General features: G+C 50.0%; 4 protein-coding genes across 11 annotated transcripts in view; 2 read left to right on the top strand and 2 right to left on the bottom strand.

Moving 5' to 3' along the window:
* Sirt3 (sirtuin 3) overlaps positions 1 to 5,473 on the top strand; it is a 34,037-nt gene extending 28,564 nt beyond the window's left edge. For 7 of the 8 annotated variants that reach the window (XM_008854358.3, XM_029556825.1, XM_008854357.3 and 4 more), the window contains 2 exons: positions 3,550 to 3,759; positions 4,998 to 5,473. In XM_008854358.3, the coding sequence (XP_008852580.1) occupies positions 3,550 to 3,759; positions 4,998 to 5,018 (231 nt within the window). In that variant the 3' untranslated portion in view covers positions 5,019 to 5,473. Of the gene's footprint in view, positions 1 to 3,549; positions 3,760 to 4,997 lie in introns of those variants that run through there. The other variant, XM_029556823.1, reaches the window with a different exon arrangement.
* A 584-nt stretch (positions 5,474 to 6,057) lies between these two features.
* On the bottom strand, positions 6,058 to 11,860 carry Ric8a (RIC8 guanine nucleotide exchange factor A). The gene is made up of 10 exons (XM_008854361.3): positions 11,620 to 11,860; positions 11,287 to 11,334; positions 10,614 to 11,204; positions 10,147 to 10,238; positions 9,516 to 9,666; positions 8,194 to 8,289; positions 7,952 to 8,096; positions 7,730 to 7,874; positions 7,195 to 7,314; positions 6,058 to 6,843 (listed from the first exon to the last, which is right to left on the bottom strand). Exons 1-10 carry the CDS (start codon positions 11,701 to 11,703, stop codon positions 6,723 to 6,725), a joined length of 1,593 nt encoding a protein of 530 aa, XP_008852583.1. The 5' UTR covers positions 11,704 to 11,860; the 3' UTR covers positions 6,058 to 6,722.
* A 447-nt stretch (positions 11,861 to 12,307) lies between these two features.
* Bet1l (Bet1 golgi vesicular membrane trafficking protein like) lies at positions 12,308 to 16,898 on the top strand. Its single transcript, XM_008854355.2, has 4 exons — positions 12,308 to 12,693; positions 13,725 to 13,816; positions 14,110 to 14,166; positions 14,278 to 16,898. Exons 1-4 carry the CDS (start codon positions 12,489 to 12,491, stop codon positions 14,443 to 14,445), a joined length of 522 nt encoding a protein of 173 aa, XP_008852577.2. The 5' UTR covers positions 12,308 to 12,488; the 3' UTR covers positions 14,446 to 16,898.
* Positions 15,467 to 21,774, bottom strand: Odf3 (outer dense fiber of sperm tails 3). Its single transcript, XM_008854353.3, has 6 exons — positions 20,316 to 21,774; positions 19,962 to 20,162; positions 19,495 to 19,596; positions 19,221 to 19,348; positions 18,450 to 18,590; positions 15,467 to 18,120 (listed from the first exon to the last, which is right to left on the bottom strand). The coding sequence occupies exons 1-6, from the start codon at positions 20,422 to 20,424 to the stop codon at positions 18,031 to 18,033; spliced, it is 771 nt and encodes a 256-aa protein (XP_008852575.1). The 5' UTR covers positions 20,425 to 21,774; the 3' UTR covers positions 15,467 to 18,030.
* Positions 21,775 to 21,841: the final 67 nt, after the last annotated feature.

Genomic DNA, 21,841 nt, shown 5'->3' with positions numbered 1-21,841 from the left:
GCTCCTCCCAAGCCCATGTGACCCCTGAGGAACAGATCCTCAAACGACCTTAAGAGTAAAAATAAATTGGTTTATCTGGACCAACTGTATGGCCTTAAACACCCAAAAAGAAAGTATAACCAAAGATTAAGGGGGCCAATGTAATTTCTTAGGAGTCCATATGCATAGCTAAAGGCTACATGGCATGCAACAATGCCAGACAGGCGATACCTTCTTTTGAGTTTTTGGCCAGGGTGGCCAAATGGATTCCCAGATAGTAACCCAGCATGGAACTGGGAAAATGAACAGCAAACCCCAATCTTGTCCAAAGGAATATTGACAACTGATTACTGCTAGATGAGGAACAGCTGACCCTCCTAAAACAAAGACCTCTAGATATGCTGAGTAGATTCACCAGAAGGGCAAGTAGTGGGGAATAGCTGGGGGTGCCGACAGCACGCAGACAGTAGCAGGGATATCAGAGTATAAGGGCTCTAGTAGGTGGAGGGAGGCTATGGGAGGGTTCTATCTGGGAAGTAGGTGTAAAAATAAATTAAAAAAAATAATTCTTCAAAGCATAAAAATTTGCTCTTTAATAATTAGTAGATTTGAAAAACATTACCATTGAAATCTACCTGATGACTTTATATCCATGCTCAGTAATTATATTAATTCAACTGTAAACCTAAAAATTTACAGCCAATTTTGAAAATGATGCATCCTACCTCAGGAAACCGTTATTGAATATGTCAATTGTGTTGTAATGAAATGCTTCTTCTAATTATATGGTTATTAAATAAATAATTTAAAAAAATAGATACTATGGATACGGGGCTGGAGAGATGGTTCAGCATTTAAGAGCACTTCCTGCTGTTCCAGGGGACCTGAGTATGGTCTGGACAGCTCAGAACTGCTGGTAACTCCAGCTCCAGAGGAATCACCACCTCTGACCTCTAAGAGCACCTGCACTCACATGCACATACCCATACACAGACACATAATTAAAAATAATAAAAATAATGTTAAAGAAAATAGGTACTGTGGGGCTGTGGATGTGGCTTAGTGGGCTCAGCAGTAGAGTACTTGCCTAGCATGTGCAAAATTTGGGTTAGTTCCCCCGTACAACAAGTAAATAGTGAGGTCTTACATCTCTGCTCGTTTATTGCCCATTTGTGTTTTTCTCTTTGCATGTTTATATCTATCTTTTCTTATAAATTTGCAAATTAACATGTTTATAAAGTGCCACATATAAATATGTGGTGAGAGATTTAAATTTTTTCCACAGTAGTTTTTTATTTGTGTGTGTGTGTGTGTGTGTGTGTGTGTGTGTGTGTGTGTGTGTAGGCCAGTATGAGCCTGACATGAGTTCTAGGAACAGAATTCAGGTCTTCTGGAAGAGTAAGTGCTCTTAACTGCTGAGCCATCTCTCCAGCCCCTCCACAGTAGTTTTATGGAGCTATCAGTGTGGCAATACTGGCAGTCAAGTCTGTCACTTCCATTTGTCTTACTTTACCATGCCTAAAACATCTTTTCCTATCCTCACCTATAAACCCTAATTTTTCTTTACATGTAGTGTGTGTGTGTGTGTGTGTGTGTGTGTGTGTGTGTGTGTACACGTGTATGTTTGTGCACATGTGGGTCCTGAGGATTGAACTCAGGTTGTCAGCCTTGGTAATAAGCACTTTTACCCACTGAGCCATCCTGGCCTCCCTGTGACTCTTTAAAATTGCTACTGGTAAGCCAAGTGTGGTGGCGCACGCCTTTAATCCCAGCAGTGAGGAGGAAGAGGCAGGTAGAGCTCTGTGAGTTCAAGGCCAGCCTGGTGTACATAGTGAGTTCCAGGACAGCTGGGGCTATAGGGAGACCCTGTCTCAAAAAAAAAAAAAAGAAAAAAAAGAAAATTGGTACTGGGATTTTTTGTTTTGCTTTTTAAAAACAATTTATGTGTGGAATGTTTACCTGTATGCATGTATGTCGACCATATGTATGCCTGGCATCTATGGTGGCTAGAAGGGTATTGAATCCCCTGGAACTGGAATTACAGCCAGTTCTGAGCTGCCACATCCTGGGAATCAAACCCAGGTCCTCCGCAAGAGTAGCAAGTACTCTTAATTATCAAACCATCTTTCCAGGCCCTTGTTTTACTTTTTTGAAGCAGGGTCTTATGTAGCCACAGCCAACCTCCAATTTGGTGTATAACTGAGAATGGCCTTGAACATCAGATCCTCCTACCTCCACCCCCAAGTGCTGGGATTACAGGTATGCACCACTGTACCTGGTCAAGAACTGTGTTGTTTATATTTAAATCTACAGTCCATTTGAAACGTTTTTAGTAAAAGGCAGGAACTCTGGGTGCTAGGGATTGAACCTGGGTCCTCTGCAAGATCAGTCAATGCTCTTAGCCACTGAACCATCTCTCCAGCCCCCAGAACCATCCTGTTACTCCAGTACCAGGGGATCTGATGCCCTTATCTGATCTCTGCATGCACTGCATGACACAGGTGCATTTAAATACACGCAGGCAATACACTCATACACATGAAATACGAAATAATATCTTTTAGTGTTTGGGTTTTTTTTGTTTGTTTTGGGGTTGTTCTTTGGGTTTTTATACACTCATACACATGAAATACGAAATAATATCTTTTAGTGTTTGGGTTTTGTTTGTTTTGGGGTTGTTCTTTGGGTTTTTGGTTTTTTTTTTGGTGTTTTTGAGACAGGGTCTCCCTGTAGCCCCAGCTGTCCTGGAACTCACTATGTAGACCAGGCTGGCCTTGAACTCAGAGATCGGCCTGCCTCTGCCTCCCAAGTGCTGGGATTAAAGGCATGTGCTACCACACCAGGCAATAAGTATCTTTTAAAAAGGCAGGAACTGATATTTTCCTCAGATAAGAGCCAGGCTTGATACCATCTCCTAATTTCATTTTGTTCACTGTTAAGTCTTTTTAAATTTCTATTTTTTGTGTTTTGCCTGCATGTATGTTAAGTGCACCACGTGTGCAGTGCCCGGAGGCCAGAAAAGGGCATTGGATTTCCTGGAACTGAAGTTAGGGATTGTTGTTAGTCACTGTGTGGGTGCTGGGAATGCTCTGCAAGATCAGCCAATGCTTTTAACCACTGAGCCATCTCTCTAGCCCTTCCCTGGTAATTCTAGATGTAGAAGCCTGATGGGCAGTATTGTCACTTGAGAGACTGATGGAGACCTAGGTGGTGGGACAGTAATGGTGCTTATTCCTTTTCGCCAGGCAAGTGTAGGAGAGGATCAGAGCAGGGCCTAAGGCAGGTGGAAGGAAGATGTGCACAGGTAGAATACGCAGACTGGAGAAGATGGCATGTGGATGGAAGCCACAGTTCATGGAGGGTTAAGTTCAGAGGTCTTTGAGAAGAAGAGAGAGGCCCTAGACAGGAAAGACGCCACCCGGACTAGGTGGCAGGAGGCTTCAGAAATGAAGTGGAAGGATCTCGTGTTAGTGTCAGGCCTTGTCTCCTGTCCCAAGGCCTTGGTGGCTACGGTGCCCTGTCTTGATGGTGCACGGACACTCTGCTCCTCACATTTGGGCCATCTTTCAGGTGGAGCCTTTTGCCAGCTTGTCTGAGATGGTGCAGAAATCAGTACCCCGACTGCTCATCAATCGAGACTTGGTGGGGCCCTTCGCTTGGCATCCTCGCAGCAGGGATGTGGCCCAGCTGGGAGACGTGGTCCATGGTGTGGAAAGACTGGTGGACCTCCTGGGCTGGACACAAGAGATGCAAGACCTCATCCAGCGGGAAACTGGGAAGGTACAGGTGCTAAGTTCAGGCCCAGACCAAGTGTCTGTCCTCTTCTGGGCACTGACCTGGACCCACTGTTGGCATTTCGGGAGGTGCTTATGGTGGCCAAGAAAGGATGGGGCTCCTAGAGACTATATTGCCTTCTGTTTCCTACCAAACAACTTACTGCTGAGGCCTAGGTACTTCTGGTGTGATGATGTTGTGAGGACTTTGAAAAGCTGATGTTCTTCCCTGTACCCCTCATGGACTGGAGCTAACCAGGGATGGTTTGGTAGTGTCATCCATTATAGCTGTCGAGAACAGGAAGCCAGAGAACCCCATGCTTTCTCATTGACAGTACCTGTGAGGAAGTGATTCACAGAAAATGCAGTTTCCTGTGAGAATCATGTTACATGTGGTCTCAATAATAAAAGGTTATTTTCTACAGGGGACAGTGTTAACATTGAACTAGCAATTCCCTGATTATAGACAGGTACAGCACTGCCCAAAGGATTTCACCAGAGTGTATCACAGTTGATGTCCCCAAGACAGAATCTTAGGAAAGTCTAGCCCACTTTCCTCATCCCCAGCTGTGCTCGTCTATCTTGTAGCTTTGGGCCAAGGCCAATACTCTCCTCTCCTTCATGGGCAAAGGCCCCCAGCCTCGGGTATGTAGCCTGATTTTTTTTTAACCAAGATTGGACCAAAGAGAGAACTAAGGCTTATTAAGGATGGGACTTGGCATTTACTGCCTCCATACATTCCAACCTAACCACCAATATTATTTTTAGTCCTTTGTTCAAAAGTTGGCACTTAGGGCTAAGATGTAGGCTGGTAACATTTCTAATCTTACTGTACAGAAAGGAATAAACAGCACCAAATGTTTAAGTCATCTTACTGGGTCACAAAATGTGACACACTGGGAGTGGTATCTCTTTTACTGATTTACAAGGCACTAGTGCCCTTGGTAGATCAGTCTGACAGACTTGTGAGGCAGCCTTCTGGTTCACAAGAATCTTATGGAAAATGGATGCTTTTGTTTTTAATACAAGAGCTCATCTAGGCATGGGGACATCAGTAAAGTTACTTAGAAATAGCCTCTTCATTTATCTTGTTTGCTAGCCCTTCTGGGATCCCTTTTCTTGTTCACTTGCAAAGACAAAAGCTTGCTTCATGAAATATTTTGCTTGACTTCAGTGTTTAATCCAGGCCTGAAATGTGTTGGCCTATCTGAATATGAAGTTGACTAACCTCACTCTCTGTTCCAGCTGGATGGACAGGACAGATAGGTCTACTGCTCCTCTACCTGCAAGAAACTCACATACATCATCCCATTTCTAGCAAGACCTCATACCTGAAGACAACTTGGACAGGTTTACATTATCTGGGCCAAACCACATGAGACCTGGGCACTGTGGTCCTGAGGCTGCCATTGGAATGTCTGATCAGTAGGGACGTTTACCCTTGGGGCCACACCATCATGATGTAAAGGAACTGTGTGTTTGCTTTGTTTACTTCATCACTGCTGAAACTTAATAGTGCAAAATGCTGCTTCTGGTGGTGCCCCCATGGACTGAAAAAAGTTATCAGCATATCTGTCCATCACCAGACCTGGGCATGGGCTTTGTAGCCCCTTGGGCTCAGGTGATATACTAGGGTAATCTGGCATGTTGGTTTCAACAGTGGGGTTTTTAACTAGAAAAGTCTGTTTCTCGCATGAAATAAATTTTATTATGAAAACTGGCATCCTGCCATCTCTTTAGGACAGCAAGCACTGACATACCTCAGGTTATATGGGTGTTCCCCTCTTGGAAGTTAGGGCTAAGCCCCTCTGTCCCTCGACTTACCCTGATGTCAGCTTAGGCCCCTGTTCCACACAGCCCCTTAAGAACACCTACCTCCCTCAGAATCTCATCTGTCCTTCCTTTCCTAAGCCATTTCCCAGTACCCCACCCAGGTGTCTTCCAGTGATGATACTAAAACCAACATCACTCTGGGAAATCCTCCTAGCTACTGGCTAAGACAGAGTCCCCTCATTGGGTTTCCTATTTTGACTGCTCCATGTGCAGTTCTGTCCAAGCACTGGCCACTCCTTTGGCTCCCACATACAATTTAGGCCATTTCCCAGGCAGCAGTACTATTACAGAGCTGTCCATCCTGGGCTGGAGCTGACAGGGACAGATTGAACTGTCAGATTCCAGGGAATAGGGTCTCCTATCTTTGTTCCTCAAGGAAAACATGTGTGGTTATCTAGGAAGTGTTGAATTCAAAAAAGAACCAAACTAGTTTCCACTTAAATGTCCCTTTACCCAGCTATTTCAGAGTCAGTCTTGGTCCCAAACTCTTTATTCTGGGATGTTTCTGTGCCTCAGAAACCCCAAGATTTCACTTTGTGATCTCACAAATAACTTTTTCCTTCATATAATTACTAAACCAGTGGGTAGCTGAGCCAGGACCAAGGAGAATGCATAAAAGGCCACCTGTCCTGTGCTTAGTGGGGCCACAAACAGGAACCATGGTGCTCAGTATACTTCTGCTATACTTATTAACAGTTCAGCAGATTCTTTCACCTATGAAATACAGCATATGCCTTACATCTATCTGTAAGCCCTTACAAATGGGCTCTGGGCTGTCGTGCCAGCCCCAGACATGCTTACAAAATATATGCCCTGCTCTGCTTCTGTCCTCACACATGCAAGCTCATTTGTGTGCCAAAGCAATTCTGCCCTTGGCAGCAGTCTCTGCACATGCTCAGCACAAATCAAAGAAACAACTTCACTGGTGAAAATTGAAGGTAAATTCTCATCTTCAGAGGACAGGACCACCCAGTCCTAAAGACAAGAATCTGGACGAGAGGCAAATCATGAACAGTATGGAGAGTAAAGAGAAAGAATCTCCTGCTGGAAAGGAGTGTGGCTTCTTTACAGGCAGCACCCCAAGGACATGTCTGGAAGCAGCACCAGTTCTGAAGGGGAGCAGAGCCAATACTGTCCTCAATCAGGGTCTGACTCAGGGTCCGAGGAGAGCTGCCCCTCCATGGTCTCACACATCGCATCTTGCAGAGAAGTGAGGTGACCCTGGGGACTCATCCCCATGGGCTGGATAACTCTGTGCCTGCAGGGAAAGCACAGTGGGTTGGAGAAGGGAGTTAGTGTGTAGGTCAGGGGTCTTGCTCATTTTTAACTGCTCTTGGGGAAGCCTAGGTTAACTGTTAATCAGGCCCAGATCTTAAGTGCCAATGGCTTTAAAATATTAATGGCTAATGGCTCTGAAATATTAGTCCTTTAAATTTTTGGCTTCATTTTCATCATCTGTAAGTACAGCTCAATGCTGACCCTACCCTAACTTTTCTGAAGGAATATCTCTAGGCCAAATTATCTTTATCTCTAATCCCACTTCCTTGGGCTCACAAGACAGGACTGTTCCCACTTCTCCCAGCTACAGGTCCTTCCTCACAGCACATACCTGGAAAGCTTGTCAAACATGTTCACTAGCTTCATGGCCTCATGTTCCTTCTGTTCCTCTGTCATGCCTTCCATAGGGTTGGGCGGCTTCTCCTCCACCCTCCCAGTCACAGGGTTGATGCTACTCCCCAGGAATGGGTACATGGGAAATGAGTTAGTGATGCTATAGGAAAAGCAGGACTATGTGGGGCAGGTAGAGTCTCCATTCTTCTGTTCAGGGCTGGACTAGCAAGAACCCCACCTTCTCACTTTTAGTGGTGGTAGTAGTGGGGAAACCAGAAAGGAGCTTCCTCCTGGAACACCAGCCAGTCAACTCTTGCCCAGGCACCTTCCGTTTCCCAGAGAGCCCATGTGTACTTGCTGGGCCTCAGTACACTTGGAGCACATCTTGTCATTAAAACATACAACTTGGGAGCAAGTGCCTGATTTTAGGGTCTTACCCATTCTGTATCCTGTTCTACCTACCATAGGTTCTAGTTCGGGGGAAGGGAGGAGGACTATGAGGGGAACCTCAGAGTATATATTGGGGTACATACCTGGCCTTGGCTTCCTTGTACTCCTCTGTGTCAGTATCCTCATCCTCTGAGTACTGGCCCTCGGGCCGGCCCCCAGCCATGAGGCCCCTGGCAGCCAGGAGGCCAGCAGCATTCCCGTAGCCTGTGTACTTGATGAATCGGGGCACTGAAGACCAGGGCAGAGGTCAATGTGTGAATGCTGCTGAGGAGGGCAGGCCTGGGGCATGGGCTCCCCCCACTCACCGCTCTCAGAGCACAAGACAAAGAGGAACTCGGCAGCTACCCTCTTCACATCTGTATCCAGGTGTGTCATGAGGCGGACAAGCTTGTTTCGAAGTAGGTCTCCCACCTCAGGCCGAGTCCTCACATCCCTCAGAGGAGGCAGCACCTGGGGAGGCAGCTATTCTAAACCTAGGCTTGGAGTAGCCAAGGGCCTATAAGAAGGATCGAGCCCGTTTCCCAACTCTGGCTTCTTTTCCAGGTACCTGGGCCTTCAGGAACTTCCTGGCAGGACGATGCATGCGGGCACACTCTGTCAGTACGCTCAGCACAGGAGCCACACACTCCTTCAGCCTGTGGGTCTGCAGAGGAGCCTCTGTCACTGGGCTATGCTCCGAACTTGAGATGGAGGTATACTGCACACCTCACCAGGTGGTTCTGGCAACATAGGCTTGTAAAGAGGCCCTGCTATGGTGAGTTAGCCAAGGGCCAGAGCTAGTGTTTATTAGCTTCAAACAGTATGGAAACCCTAAACTGGGCATGAAGGCACAAGCCTGCAATCCCAGCATTTGAGGTGGAGACAGGAGGATCAGAAGTTCAAAGTCATCATTGGTTACATACTTTAAAGACAACTTAGGTTATGAGACTCTCAGAAAAAAATAAGAAAAAGATGGAAACAAGACCTGCTTCTGGAAGCTGCTCAAAAGCTTTGGGTCTTTGGGCAGATAATTCACTTCTTTAAGTCTAACATCTACAACTATAAACCAGGGCCATGAACAAAACATAAAGCATTTGAAGCTGTCTGTATACCTCAGACACACACCACCCAGGAAATAGCAAAAACAAAGAATCTCTACCCAAGGTGCCTTGTGGACAGCAAATAATGTACCTAACCCTTCCCAGCCTCCCCTATCATTTATTTGCCTCAGGAGCTCAACATCAGGCAGCCACAAGAATAGGGACAGGTAATCATAACCAGTGTACTCAAACCAGGTCCTTTGTCCTCAATCCAGCTCACAGGTACTGAGCACCCTCTGCCCAACAACATGGTTCCTCTAGAGATCTAATGAACCCTTAATCTATAGTTCTTTCATCTGTGTGAGTTCCACAAGGATAGGCTATGTCTCTAGCTTTCTCGATGTTATGTGAGATAGCCATAGCAGTCAGGTAACCTTTGGTTATAAGTTCCTGTGAGTCTCAAGATGCAGAGGGACAACTGATGCTGCTGTGCATTGCCCATATACAGGGACTTTAAGAGCCTGTGGGTTACAAGTATGGAGGACCACTCAATAGAGAACCATAGAGACCTAAAAGACAACATGTACCTTGCTAGACCCTGAGAAGCTTGTTTTCCTATAAAAACCAACAGCAGTGAGGTGATATTTACACATATGGTGTGTCCATACATGCTTCTGAGAGGATCTGGTGGAGTGGCTACCACCTGTCTGAACCACAGAGCAATCAGAGGAATTGTCTAAGTTACACCTTCAAGATACACCTTCAACCTCCACTTGCCATGGCAACAGAAGCATGGCCATAATTGGGGTCAGAGCCTCTGGGGTGTCCACAAAGCAGGTCTCCCACCTACCTGGTGTAGACGCTTCTCTAGGAAGGCAAGGAGGACACTGATCACATCCATATTAACTCCCATAAACTCCAAGGAACCTTCATGTAGCTCCAGGGCAAGAAGGACATCTAAACACTTGAGGGGCAAGTTCCCCAGGAGATTCACCGTGTGACTGGGGATAAAAAACAACAGGATAATTCTTCAGCACAGATGCTATCCCGGGTTCCCCTCCTAGGGGTACAAATGATATGAGTTATCTAAGGTCCTGAAGGACAGCACTAAGGACCAGAGGCAAGGACAGGTGGTACCTCCACTCAAGTCTGGTGGGGACTCTGCAGACATACTTCACCTGCCCCATTCTGTCTGGGCTGAGGCCTCCAAGCAATCTCTGGAAACCAAGATCAGCCAAGGTACTGGTCACCGACAACAGGGAAGAGACCACATTGCCATACAATACCATGACAACCATTGCCTCCATCCAAGGGGCTCCTCTAAGTCATACCCTGAGGCTCTCTGGAAGTATGTATCCTAGTCCCCTGACAAACTCAGACTGTAAAATGGGGCCTGGGCTTCTAAGTGCTTCTGATCCACAGCTACTGTCTGCACATCTAAGCACATCTCCATCCCCCAACACAGTAAGTCCTGTCCTCACCCATGGAACTCCTCTGTGCGGTCTCCAGCAGCAGTAACCATCACACAGTGCCGCAGAAGGGTCCCCAGGTACCGGTAAAGGGCAGCGTCTTCCTGACCAAAGACAGAAAGGGGCTCCTGTGAGAGGAAGTCCCACTTGTCCCTGTGGTTGTGCTCCAGGGTCATGTGGGGCTAACCACTAGGTTTTCTCCACAGCATACCTGGTGACCTTGGGACAGTGTTGGGCTACAGAAATCCTATACTTGAAGCCTTGTGGTAGAGACCACTATCCCCTCACCCCATGTACAGGACAGCCATGTTGCACTCCACCTCTCTCAGAAACCTTGAGTCCCCTTCCTGGAATAGATAACTCCTGGGATGTCCTCCTGCCCTTACCATATCTGACACCAAAAACTTGAGGTGCAGTGGGAAGCGGAACCACAAAATATCCCAGTTGAGTCCCACTCATGACTTCAGGCTACAACTTACCTCATCCACCTCTCTCTTGACAGAGTCGAAGGTGATGTTAAAGAGCACTTTGAGGATCTCCATGGCCCGCTCTGTTTCTTGGGCGGGAAGTATCTCAGGGGCACTTTCTTTGGGGGCTACCCCCAGTGTCAGTTCCAGTGCATCAGTCAGCAGACTCACACCATGCAGCTCCTGAAACAGTTCCTGACGCACATCAGTGCGAAGAGCTGTTAGCAGGAAGAGGAGTCTCAAGTCAAAGAACTGGACATCATGGGGGAAGCTCCTTTTGCGGTACAGTGACACACGCTCTGCTAGCTTCACTACCAGGTGGGCCTCTGCTGCCAGCATCTGTGCTGTGGGACTGCTGAGCACGAGATTGCATAGGCATTTGAGGGACTCCAGTAGGACATCCATGTCTGGGGCCTGTGGGGTGGGTCCCTCCGAGGTGGAGATGCCAGCATGGCAGGCTAGTGCATGTAAGCTCTGGCGACTGGCAAATGGGTCCAGGCAGCTGCGGTCTCGAGACAGGATTCGGATAGTCTGCAGCCAGATGACTCGGTGTGATGGTGGCAAGCCCTGCTCCAGTACGGAGGCCAGCTGCTTTGCAAGTCTCTGTGGGGAGGGACAAGAGTGGCTCCACCAGGCCAGGCCCTCTTTCTGGGGCAGCCGTGCCTGCTCGTGGGCCGACACCTACCTTTCTGTCCTCCTGTTGGGCATCATCGAAGGTGAAGCTCTGGGAGTGCTGCGGAGAGACCCAGCAGGCTTAGGTTTGCACGCAGACAGGACCTGTACTCCGAGAGTCAGGACAGCCGGTATGCTTGTACGTCTGAGGCGGCAGTAGCCGCAGCTTTGAACCTTTAGGAAGACCCACCGTCGCCTCCCACACACCTGTCCCACACAGAAGCACCCCAGGCCAGGCTCGCCATCCACCGCCGTGCTCCCTACCACACTCGCACGCACACCCCGGCCGTGCGCGCATCGCTGCTTCCTCTTTCCCAGAGCATTCCTGGGTAGCCTGGTGGCTCACCTCCCGGTTGAAGGACCGTAGAGCTTCCGTCACCACGTGTTCATCCTCCATCTCCAAGGCATCCGCAACTGCCCGGGACTCCATGGCTCCCCGCCACCGGTGCTGGAAAGCTCTGGGCAGAAAAACGCAGACGGCCAAACGGCCGGCTCCGCCCAAGTCCGGAAGCCCGGCATCCACGCGTGAGGGATGCCGGGACCCGCTGTGCAAGGCGGAATGGGCGTGCACCCGGCGGGGCGGGCCTCTGGCTTAAGGTGGTGCCACTTGGCAGCCGACGCTGAGCGGCTGGTTTCTGACTGCTTTGCCAGCTAACCAAGCAGCGACTTTCTTTTGTGCCCACCTCCCGACAGGGAGTTTCCTGCGGCGCGAGAGGCTCTCAGCCTGGCGCACAGACCGCCCACTTTACGCACCCGACTGCGCTGGGAAGCGGAGAAAAGAGTGGTATGGTCCCGCAATCGCTTCCCACTGGAGGTCGAGCTCCCCCGGGAGACAGACAAGCGGATCGAGTCGAAGTGTTCAAAATAATGTGATTATTAAAGGAAAAAGAAAGGTGCCTAGTGTGTTGTAGAGTGTATGAGGAAGGATCGAAGTGGAAAATGCCCGGCTGGAGGAAGCCACTCCAACAGGAGGAGAGGCCAGGTGGCCCGGGTCTCAAAGTTGGATGCGGAAGCGCGGGATAGTGGGGCGGGGGGGGTGTCCAGTCCGCGCCGGCCGTGCCGGGCCACGCCTTGTGGCTTGAGCAGTTGGTGAAAGTGCAACACACACACACCGACAAAGTGTTCATCAGAATCTGTCGCGCTTCTGGCCTCTGCACCTGGTTTGCACAGAACCGCGGGTCTCACGCTCGCGAGACACCCACATCCGGGAACAGAATGCCAGCCAACCAGCGTCTCCGGAACTGGTCTCCCCCCGCCCCTTGTTTACCGGACCCAGAGTCACGTCATTTGTTTCTGCCGCCCCGCCCCCTGCCTTTCTGCCGGAAGTTATTCCTAAGGCGGAACCGGAAGCTCCTCTTTGTGCTCGGTGCAACGTCCGGCGTGGCGGAAAGGAGCGGTGCGATGGCGGATTGGACTCGCGGTGAGAGTACCGGAGGGCACCCGGGTCACGGTGCGGGGTCCGCCGGGTAGTAGCCAAGCCACAGCCTTGGTCCAGTTCTCCGCGGAGGGACTGCCCTCTGGGCGGGGCTAGGCGGAAATGCCTTGGTTACCTAAGCCTGGGCGGTGATAGGTGTTTTGTGTGTGTTCGGTGAGCTGGAGCCTGGAGGAGCCTGTCAGTGCCAGCAGCTAGTGGCGGAGGGTCTAAGCAGGGTTCTGTGGATGAGGAGCTTTCGTTCCTCCGATCACCTTTCGGTGTCTTTGTTGTGTTTGTCAGATGTGATAACTGTTGCCTACACTATACTAATGACTATGCGGTGCTTGGCAGGACATTCATCCTTTCCTTTAGGGTCTGCATGTGCCTGCCATTGTCAAGGAGCTATGGTCATTCCCCACACGTGGGTCACATCGATGCTGGTTTTTAGGCTTCGGGCCCGTGAAAATTGTACTCTGAGAGGGGTGGTCCTCACCCACATACTTTGACTGAAATGCTGCATTACCTACCCTACCCTGCCCTGTCTTTTTTTCCTGCAGTAAAGGGCCTTTCTGATGTTCTACCTAGTGACCTGTCACTTCTCCTGGACCTGATTCCCAGGTCCTTTCCACACCACCTTATTGTCACTTGCCTGGGTGCTCTTCCTGCCTTTCCTATGCCCCTACCAGAGTTCATTTGCCACACCCACAGATGGTGATTTCCACGAAGACAAAGCTGTATCTTCTCAGCATTCTTGGGCTAAGTCCAAGTTCTCGCACAGTATCAGAAGGGGTGAGCCTGCTGGGGTCTCTGCCTATCCTTGCCTGAGTGTGCGCACAGAACATATACTCATGCCACATAGACTCCAGTGTAGGTGGTCCACCTGCTGGTACTTAGTGAGGAGTAAGACCTGCTCATTCAGCAGACACACATGAACCTAATCTTCTTAGATGTCTTACTAGGTCAGACTCCACAGGAGTGAGGAGTTAGGGGTCACACTCATTGAGGGAATGCTACTCCATGGCCTCTCTCTCTTGCAGCTCAAAGCCCTGGTGCTGTGGAGGAGATTCTAGACAGAGAGAACAAGCGAATGGCTGACAGCTTGGCCTCCAAGGTTACCAGGCTCAAATCGGTCAGTGGTGGCCTTTTTTTCTCCTTTGCCTTTCACTTGATGTCTTAGAGAGTAGGGCTCAGAGGGTAGGAGGAAGGCCAGAAGGATTTCAGGCAACTTTCCATCTGCTTTGTCCTTCCTGGTCATGTTAACTTAAGTGAAGCCTCAGGTAATACCTTGATCTTTTTGGCATTTAGTTAGTGGTAGGTATGTAGTAGGATTGTGGGTAAAGTTTGCCTACTCTTGAGGGGAAGATGGGTGCTATATTCTATGTCTGCCCTTGCCCGACTATAGCCTCTCTGTATCTTGACCAGCTTGCCCTAGACATCGATAGGGACACAGAAGACCAGAACCGATACCTGGATGGCATGGTAAGCGTCTGCAGTATACACAGGTTATACTCAGCTGTGCCCTCCAGTGTTGGTGGGGGTTGGCGGTCAAGAGTACCACCTCTGTGTGATCTCGTTTGGTTTCTCCCACAGGACTCAGATTTCATGAGCGTGACTGGCCTGCTCACAGGGAGTGTGAAGCGCTTTTCCACAGTGGCACGATCTGGGCGTGACAACCGAAAGCTTCTGTGTGGTATGGCGGTGGGCCTGATCGTGGCCTTCTTCATCCTTTCCTACCTCTTGTCGAGGGCAAGGACGTGAACCAATGGGAGCCAAGGGCAGCCAGGCTCTTTACCACCTGGTTATCCTGGTTTCCTGAGGACCTGACTACAAAATACTCCTTTGAAATTACCATCATGGGTCAAGCATCTTCCTAAGTGGGGAGAACTACAGCTGCCTCTGACAGAAGGACCTCATGTTGGATTGTCCTGTGTATGAAAGAGGAAACAAAGGCTTAACCCCACTCCTCCCTGGTGCTAGAGACACTGGCAGAACCAGGGTCACTTTGTGTCAGGATGAGCCAGGTCTGAGCACAGCATCTGTGAATCCTGAATGTGTCCCCTGTGGCCAACAGCCCCTTTCTTGTGCCTCAAAAGCCAGTATCTTAAGGTTCTTCTGTCTTGTCTGTGCTTGGGAAAGACCGTATCTATATCTGAGGAACCTGGAGCTGACACCAAAAGTGGCTCTGGCCATGAGCCCTTTCTGAGAGTCCTCAGGATGGATGTGGTAGTAACTATGGGCTGAGCAGGAGTGGACCTTTGCAGGCCAAGAATTTTCTGGCTGAAGCCAGATCCTAGGGAAGGAGCAGGCTCTGAAGAGGTGGACTACAGCCTTGGCTAGAAGCACTGGCCAAGATCCTTCTGGGCCCAAAGACCATGGTCCAGGAGCAGAGATGACCTTGAGATTGAGGATCTCCCCATTGCCAAAGATGTATTCATCCGCAGGCAAACAGACCCAGAAACAGTACAGTCTGAGTTTTCAGAATCAGGCAGTACTGGGATAGTCGTTCCTGCCGAAGGTCCCTGTAGAGCCGGGGGCCATCTGTGAAAGTAGCCATTATATTTTTAGTGCGAACTTTTGCCCTTGTACTATACCCTGTACTACCTTGTGTAGCCAGTCTCCTCCCCTCAGTGTGTGGAGCTTAGTCACCTCTTTGTTGCATTCCTCTGCAGAATTCCCTCCTACCTGCCTCTTAGGGCCCTCCCTTCTTCCTTGGCCAGTCCCATGCTCATACAAACTGAACTGTGGATCTGACAGGGGTTAACAGTTTTTGAGAACCTAGCACTTCTGTCTTCACATAAAATGTCTTTAAGAAATGAACAGTTAGCTGTGAGTGGTTTTGCATGCCTTTAATCCCAGCACTAGAGGCAGATGGATCTCTGTTAGTTCAAGGCCAGCCTAGTCTCCATAGTGAATCCAGGCCAGTTGTGGCTACAGGGTGACCCTGTCTCAAAAAGACCAAAAAAGAAATGAACAGTGCAGTTCTGTGCCCTTCTCTGACCTTATTCTGATCTGTCTCCTCATCACTCTCCCTCCTTGAGGACTGTTGGCTTACTGTCCACTCACATGGCTATACCATGATGCTGTCTAGAACCACTACCTCTGATTTCTAAGTTAACCTAGATTCTACCATAACCTGGCCTCTTAGTGCCTATGCCTTGCTCCAACACTAGGCACCCTCCTCTTCTTCCTTTATTGAGCAGCCTTTCTGTGTGTCCACATTGACCATAGTCTCCTTTTCTCATTTGGCCCTTTGATTGTGTCTGCCTGAGCCTGTAAGCCTTCTGGAGGAGGGAGAAGGGCCAACCTCTGTTTTGACCCCTCTCCCTCCAGTGCAGCCCATTTCACACTGCCTCTCTGTGGCATTGCTGTTTGACACTAACAGCTGGGCTCATCTAGCTTGTTCCTCCTCCTTAGGTGTCCCTTTACAGGCCCTTCATCTTTGACTCCTGATATCCTACGGACCAGGGCTTTGGTTTAGCCTTCTGTTTGTCACCAAGCATGGTAATAGCTGCCTGCATCATTCCTCCCTCTGGTCCCTGCAGCAGGCTTGTTCATGCTTCAGGTTTGTCTCCTCTGCCTTCCTGGCCATGCACTGTTGACTTGTACTTTCTAGGAATGAACCCCAGGGTATTTTGTTGTTTCTTTGGATAGTGTCTTGCTATGTGTCTTCTCTGAAAATATGTGGCCTAGGCTGGCCCTCAACTGGTAATCCTCCAGCCTTAGCCTCCTGAGTGCTGGTATTGTGACTTCCCAAGGCACTTTCCACAGCCAGTCCCTGCTCATCTTGCTAGTGCCAACTAGGTCTAAATTTCGTTATTTGGAGATGACACTGTCTGGAGCAGTGCCCTTGCCATCCTCTCTGAGACACCCCCCCACCCCCAGCATGTCTGGTTCTCTCCTCAAGACTCTACCTTACTCTCATAGATCTCAAGCCTCCAGCTGCTTGAGGGTCTGAGTTGTAATTCTTGTCTAGTTTAGCTTTTGTTCTCTTTTTATGAATCATGGCACCATCTCCATAGTCACCAGGTCAGACCAACTTCCTGAATGTCCTAACCATAGCCTTTAGCTCAGTCCTGTGTACCTGGCACCTGACCTAATGGATAGGTGGGCTTCCAACATGTTCTTCAACACCAGAAAGCCCTTGGTGCTCAATGTGAGCAGTTGTGAGAATGAGTTGGCAGACTCTTAGCAATAAAGTCTTGGTATCAGTATATTCCTTGTTCTCATTTTCCAGGAATGAGTTTGAGAGAGTTCTTTTAAGCCAAATCTGGTCTATGGCCAGTCTTGGGCACCCTTGTCCATCTCCCAGGGATCCCTTGTCCCCGTGGCCTGGACTAGGGTAGCCACAGACTTGCCACTTCCTGTTATATAACTCTTCTCTGCCAGTCTGAGGGTGGGATGCTGACAACATTATCTCCTAAGAGCTGAGGGAATGAAGGTACGGTCCTAGGGACACACAGGCTGGTTGGATAGGGCCACTAGTCTTGTACTGACTGCCCCAAAGCTGAGCTGAAAGTCCATCCCTGCTTTCTGAAGCCTGACCTTGGGATGTATTTGGACCCTTAGGAGCCTCTACAGACCTCCTCAGGCCTAGCGCTGAGATGCCTGCTTTCTTCCACACATTTTCTTACTGGCTGTTGATGGTAACAGACTCTCCTAAAATTTGAACTTAATACTAATAAAGGTGTGTCTTGGTTGAAACTTGAGGCAGTACAGTGAGAATGGCCATGTGCTCTGCCATATCCAGGCCTGACTGGCAGGTGGGCTGGGGCTTGAAAGCCTGGAGGCCAGTGCTGACTTGAACTGAGATTCTGGCCAGGATATCTGGAGGTGGTGGCATAACCTTGCATGTATTGAGCTTCACAGCAGACACATGGGGCATCAGTCAAGAGCATTTCTGTTGTACCCCTTTATCCAGGTAGTCCAGATTAAACCCACCCTTTATTGTCAAAAGGAGAGCCTTAGTGTAGAGAGAAGAGCCTGTAAAGGGAAGCTCAGGTATGAGGAAGAGCTTTGAGGCTCCCCTCCCCCCACTTTTTCTGCAGGGCCTCCAAGCCAAGAGGCCCAAGATAAGTGCCCCTTCTGGACAAGCTTTTTCCTTTCTCCAAGATAAACCCTTACAAATGTAATCTGTGGTTTATTAAATAATTTGGACATGGAAGGAAACAAGATTAGCAAACAGAGGAGATAGCATAGAAAAAAAAAAAAAACTTGTTAAAACTGTCCAAAGTAGCTCTACTGTGCAGGGCCAAGCTGGCAGTGGCCTCGTTGGTGGAAGAAGTGTCAGCCCAGCAAATCTCTATGGAAGTCATGGGCATAGGCTGGTGAGATGCAGGGTCAGGGCTATTCCACATCAACAACCAGGGGTGTCATGTAGTCAGAATGCTTGATTCCAAAGGTGACGATAGGGGCACAGGGCTTGGTCATGGTCACCTGGGAGAAGAGAGGCTATGAGAAGAGTTCTGAACCTGGGGGGAAGGGGGCTCTAGTCCCCCCTGAACCTGGGGCCAAAGTGGTCAGTGTAAAGGCCATGCTATCCTCAGTAACAATTGTCACAGTCTGGGGACAATGGGCCAGCTGCTGGGGACGAGTTTGGAGCTCAAGTTTCCTACAACTAAAAGGTTGCTTTCAAGGCCACTGCTGGAAATGCACAGGATCCTAAGGATGCATGGCCCCCACCCACCCCTGCAGGATGCAGGCCCTTTCCTCCCCACATGTTCTGGGCTATTTCCCCATTTGACCCCTCTAGTCTCTTCCTGGACCTTCTCAGGCCTGTGGGCTCCTGGTCCTGGCTTCAGGGTCTTATCCCTGGGGGGCTCCACTCGGGCGGCCATGGTGTACTGTGGAGCCTTGAACTTTGTTACTTGACTGTCAGTCTGGTGGTATGATGCAGGACCTGGAGTCTGAGAGATGAAGAGGGCTCAGACAGGCTTGATTTTCCCAGAACGTGTGGTCCCAGATGATAGGAGCAGGTTTAGGACCATGGGTCACCAAAGACACAATCTATCAACCATGTGAGTAACACCTCACTGCTCATGGAGCAACTTTCTGTGGGGTATCTCCCAATTTTAGCCTCACTGTGGTAGTGGTATCCTCAGTATGTCAGTCTTGTGTACATCCCTTCTCAGAGGGTATGTGCTAAACCCCTTTCCTGTTAGGATACTATCTTGGTCTTGAGGGCAAAGGCCAGAGGCTAGTGAGGTCAGCAAAGAAAGAACAAACTCTGTGGTGCTAACCCAGGGTCTTTGCATTAGCTGGTTGTCCAGGTATAACTTTCCTCCCCTAAGTAGGTCAATGCTTAATTTTCTTCTCCTTCCATCTCTGAGATGAGTATTTGCCCTTCAGGCAATGTTTCAGTCTTCAGTACCATCCCAGAATCTTCCATACTGCTGTCCTGGCCCCTCCCCACTACTGAGCATGTGGCAGGCACCCAGAGGTGAAGGAGGCCCAGGAACTTTGACAGGGCAGCTGTGGGCTGGGGAGATTTGGGTCTCAGGGAAGAGGGGCTAGGCTTTGTTCTCAGCCAGGGTGACCCTTGCCTTGTGCAGGTCGTCGCTGAAGCTGCCCAGTTTGCTGCGGCCCTTGATGGAGAAGGAGGGCTGGGAGACCTTGCCCACAGTGTGTGGCCCCATCACCGCTGGCAACATGTATGCAGCAGGGCCTGTGGGTGATGGGGAGCCTCATGGTGATGACTAGTTCCTTTCTGGAATACCCTCCACTTTTTGAAGCCCTAACACTGTGCTGCCCCTCCTCCACCTCCTGCTGGGACCTCAACTCCATTCCCCTATTGGCTGGGGTGCAGCAGACCTGGAGTACTATCCACTCGGAAGGTCTTGGTCCGGGCAGATATGGAATGACTGGGTGCTGAGTCAAACACATGCCTGGTAGATTTCTCTGGAAAGTAATCACCTGGAGAGGAGGAGGGGTGTGCAGGAACAAACATCTGGTGTTCCCCTCCCTGCTATACACTTGGGTGCCCATGAAGAATGTCCTAACATTTAAGGAATAAGGCCCACCATAATGGTAAACAGATTTGGTTAGGGATGTCCACAGTAGAAATTCTGGCTCCAGGGCTGTTTTCAAGCAGCAGGAATGAGATCGGGTGTGGGTTTGGTCTCTGGACTCCAGGTAGAGTTGGACTGGTGGGTCTCAGGCTCTGTTTTTCAGGCCTGATTGTTTCCCCAGGAGCAGAAAAGGAACGGGATGAGGCTATCTGGTCTTCACATATCAGGACATGCATATTAGTGCCTGGAGCCAGAGATGGGGTCACTCACCTGGGCCGGGGGTCAGCATGGTCTTGGTGTGGTAGCGCCCCAGGATGGAGTAGGCAGGGCCAAGATCCTTGCCAGTCCTCAGTATCTTGGGATTTACACTATAGAGGGGTCCTGGAGAACAGTTCTCTGCCAAGAGCATGGGGGCCCCATGGAAGCTGTAGGCCGGTGCTCGCAGTTTGGTGGGTGTGTGCTTCACAAAGCCTGTGGGCATAGGGGCTCAGGGCTGCTGGAGCCAGACATTCTGTTTTCCGCTGAGAGTCCAGGGATTGAGGCCAAACCAGTCCCAGGCTACACCATTCATTCCTTGCTCCTTCCCCTTTCCCGGCCAAGCCCCATGCTCTTAGGCAGTCTTACCCGTGGTGGGTGGAATCAGGTACTTGGGTCCAGGACTGCTGTAGAGGGCCATGATGGGCCCCTGGGGGCGATGGGGCCTCCAGGTGCCCACCCATACCTCCTCTGCCATGGCTGGCTCTGTCCATGGACAAGAGGGTGACCAGGTGCTGGGATGCCCTGTTCCATCTCATCCTGGCTCTCATGTCCCTATCCCTGGCTCTGCTGATCATGCATCCTGCAGCCCCAGTCCTTTCCCCATGGAGACATGGGGGGTGTCGAGCAGTTACAGGCAGGGGGTGTTTCTCATTTGGTGTGATGAGCTCACCCCTCCCCAGCTCCAAGATAGGGGAGTCAGGCCTATAGGACAGGCCCAGAGGAGATGCCCACTCTGGCCCTGTACTGACTATTCTCTTGGCTCTGAGGGAGCTTGGGCTGGTCAGAGAACCCTAAGTGCAACTTGGCAAGGAGCTGGCTGGCAAGGGTAGAGAGCTTCTTGGCTGAACTGTGTCACGGGTGAGAGCAGGGCAATCAGGAGGCCTCACCTCCTCTGTGCAGGAATGGGTTTAGAACAGCTTGGGACCCAGCCTCCTCACAGGTGGCTTGGCCTCCTGGTGTCTGTGCCAGGCAGTCCCCTAAAAAGGAGCATGAAGAGAAAACCTCCCTCTCCCCCCAGCTTTGAGAGTTGGGGGGAGGGGATCCCTCCCCCTGAGCTCTAGAATGTGGTTCTGTCCCACAGAGTTCTAGATCACAGTGTATGTGATGAAGACAATGTCCCCCCCACCCCACCATCAGACCTTATCCTTTCCGGAGACCCCCTCTTTTAGAGATCCATCTCTCTTCCAGAGACCCCCTACCTCTCTAGGAACCTCCCACCCTCTCCAAGGATCCCTCCTTTCCAGGTTCTACTGTAACTGTGGTGACTGAGACAGATGCAGATATAGTGAGGTGGCAGGGCCTAGGGTAACTAAAGAGTGAATGTGCTGCTCCCTTTAACCTTGTTCTCCTAGAACTGATTCAGTTGGGGAAACTAGGGACGGGCAGGTTTTGTCTGTCAGAATCTTAGGGTGTAGAGTTGGATTGTAGACTATGTTGATTGTGGTGGGGTTGCCTGGAGAGGTTGCTTTTCCCCATTCTTCCTCAGACCCTGCTGGCCTTTCAGCCTTCCTGCCAGCAAAGCCACCTCTCCGAACGCTGGGTGAGCTGTCATGGCTTTCTTGCCCTCATTAGGGTTCCTCTTAGGGTTCAGGCAGATTGGAGTCCCATTCCTGGAGTGATTTTGGAGGGAGAGAGATTGTTTTTCAAAGCCCCTAGTACCTGTGTATCAGCTGCCTGTGCTGTTGCTGTATTTCTTATGCATAGCTCCTATGAGGAATCACCAGCCTTCAGATACAAAGCCTTCAGCCCAGATGGGGTCCTGTCCAGCCGGCCTGTCTGGGTTAGGCTCCTCTGTCCTGCCCCAGTCCTGCCACTGCAGATCTTTTCTCTCCTGGATGTCTCCCTGTGTTCATATGATGACCTGGAGTTCCTCCCACACATTTCTTCTCTTG

Source organism: Nannospalax galili, unplaced genomic scaffold, assembly GCF_000622305.1.
Source record: "Nannospalax galili isolate Female #2095 unplaced genomic scaffold, S.galili_v1.0 scaffold507, whole genome shotgun sequence".
In the NCBI taxonomy this organism is placed as follows: Eukaryota; Metazoa; Chordata; class Mammalia; order Rodentia; family Spalacidae; genus Nannospalax; species Nannospalax galili.
Note: the sequence above shows the minus strand (reverse complement) of the source record. Positions and strands in the feature narration are given on the sequence as shown.

Bases quoted from the DNA above. Each gene is read 5' to 3' on its own strand.
- Ric8a (XM_008854361.3), bottom strand. From the start codon at position 11,703: ATGGAGTCCCGGGCAGTTGCGGATGCCTTGGAGATGGAGGATGAACAC. The intron at 11,205-11,286 runs GTAGGTGTCGGC...CCCTCCCCACAG, and splicing joins CCCAACAGGAGGACAGAAAG to AGACTTGCAAAGCAGCTGGC. The intron at 10,239-10,613 runs GTAAGTTGTAGC...GTCTTTGGTCAG, and splicing joins TCAAGAGAGAGGTGGATGAG to GAAGACGCTGCCCTTTACCG.
- Odf3 (XM_008854353.3), bottom strand. From the start codon at position 20,424: ATGGCAGAGGAGGTATGGGTGGGCACCTGGAGGCCCCATCGCCCCCAG. The intron at 20,163-20,315 runs GTAAGACTGCCT...CTATGCCCACAG, and splicing joins CCTGATTCCACCCACCACGG to GCTTTGTGAAGCACACACCC. The intron at 19,597-19,961 runs GTGAGTGACCCC...CCTCCTCTCCAG, and splicing joins CATGCTGACCCCCGGCCCAG to GTGATTACTTTCCAGAGAAA.
- Bet1l (XM_008854355.2), top strand. From the start codon at position 12,489: ATGCCAGCCAACCAGCGTCTCCGGAACTGGTCTCCCCCCGCCCCTTGT. The intron at 12,694-13,724 runs GTGAGAGTACCG...TCTCTCTTGCAG, and splicing joins GATGGCGGATTGGACTCGCG to CTCAAAGCCCTGGTGCTGTG. The intron at 14,167-14,277 runs GTAAGCGTCTGC...TTTCTCCCACAG, and splicing joins ACCGATACCTGGATGGCATG to GACTCAGATTTCATGAGCGT.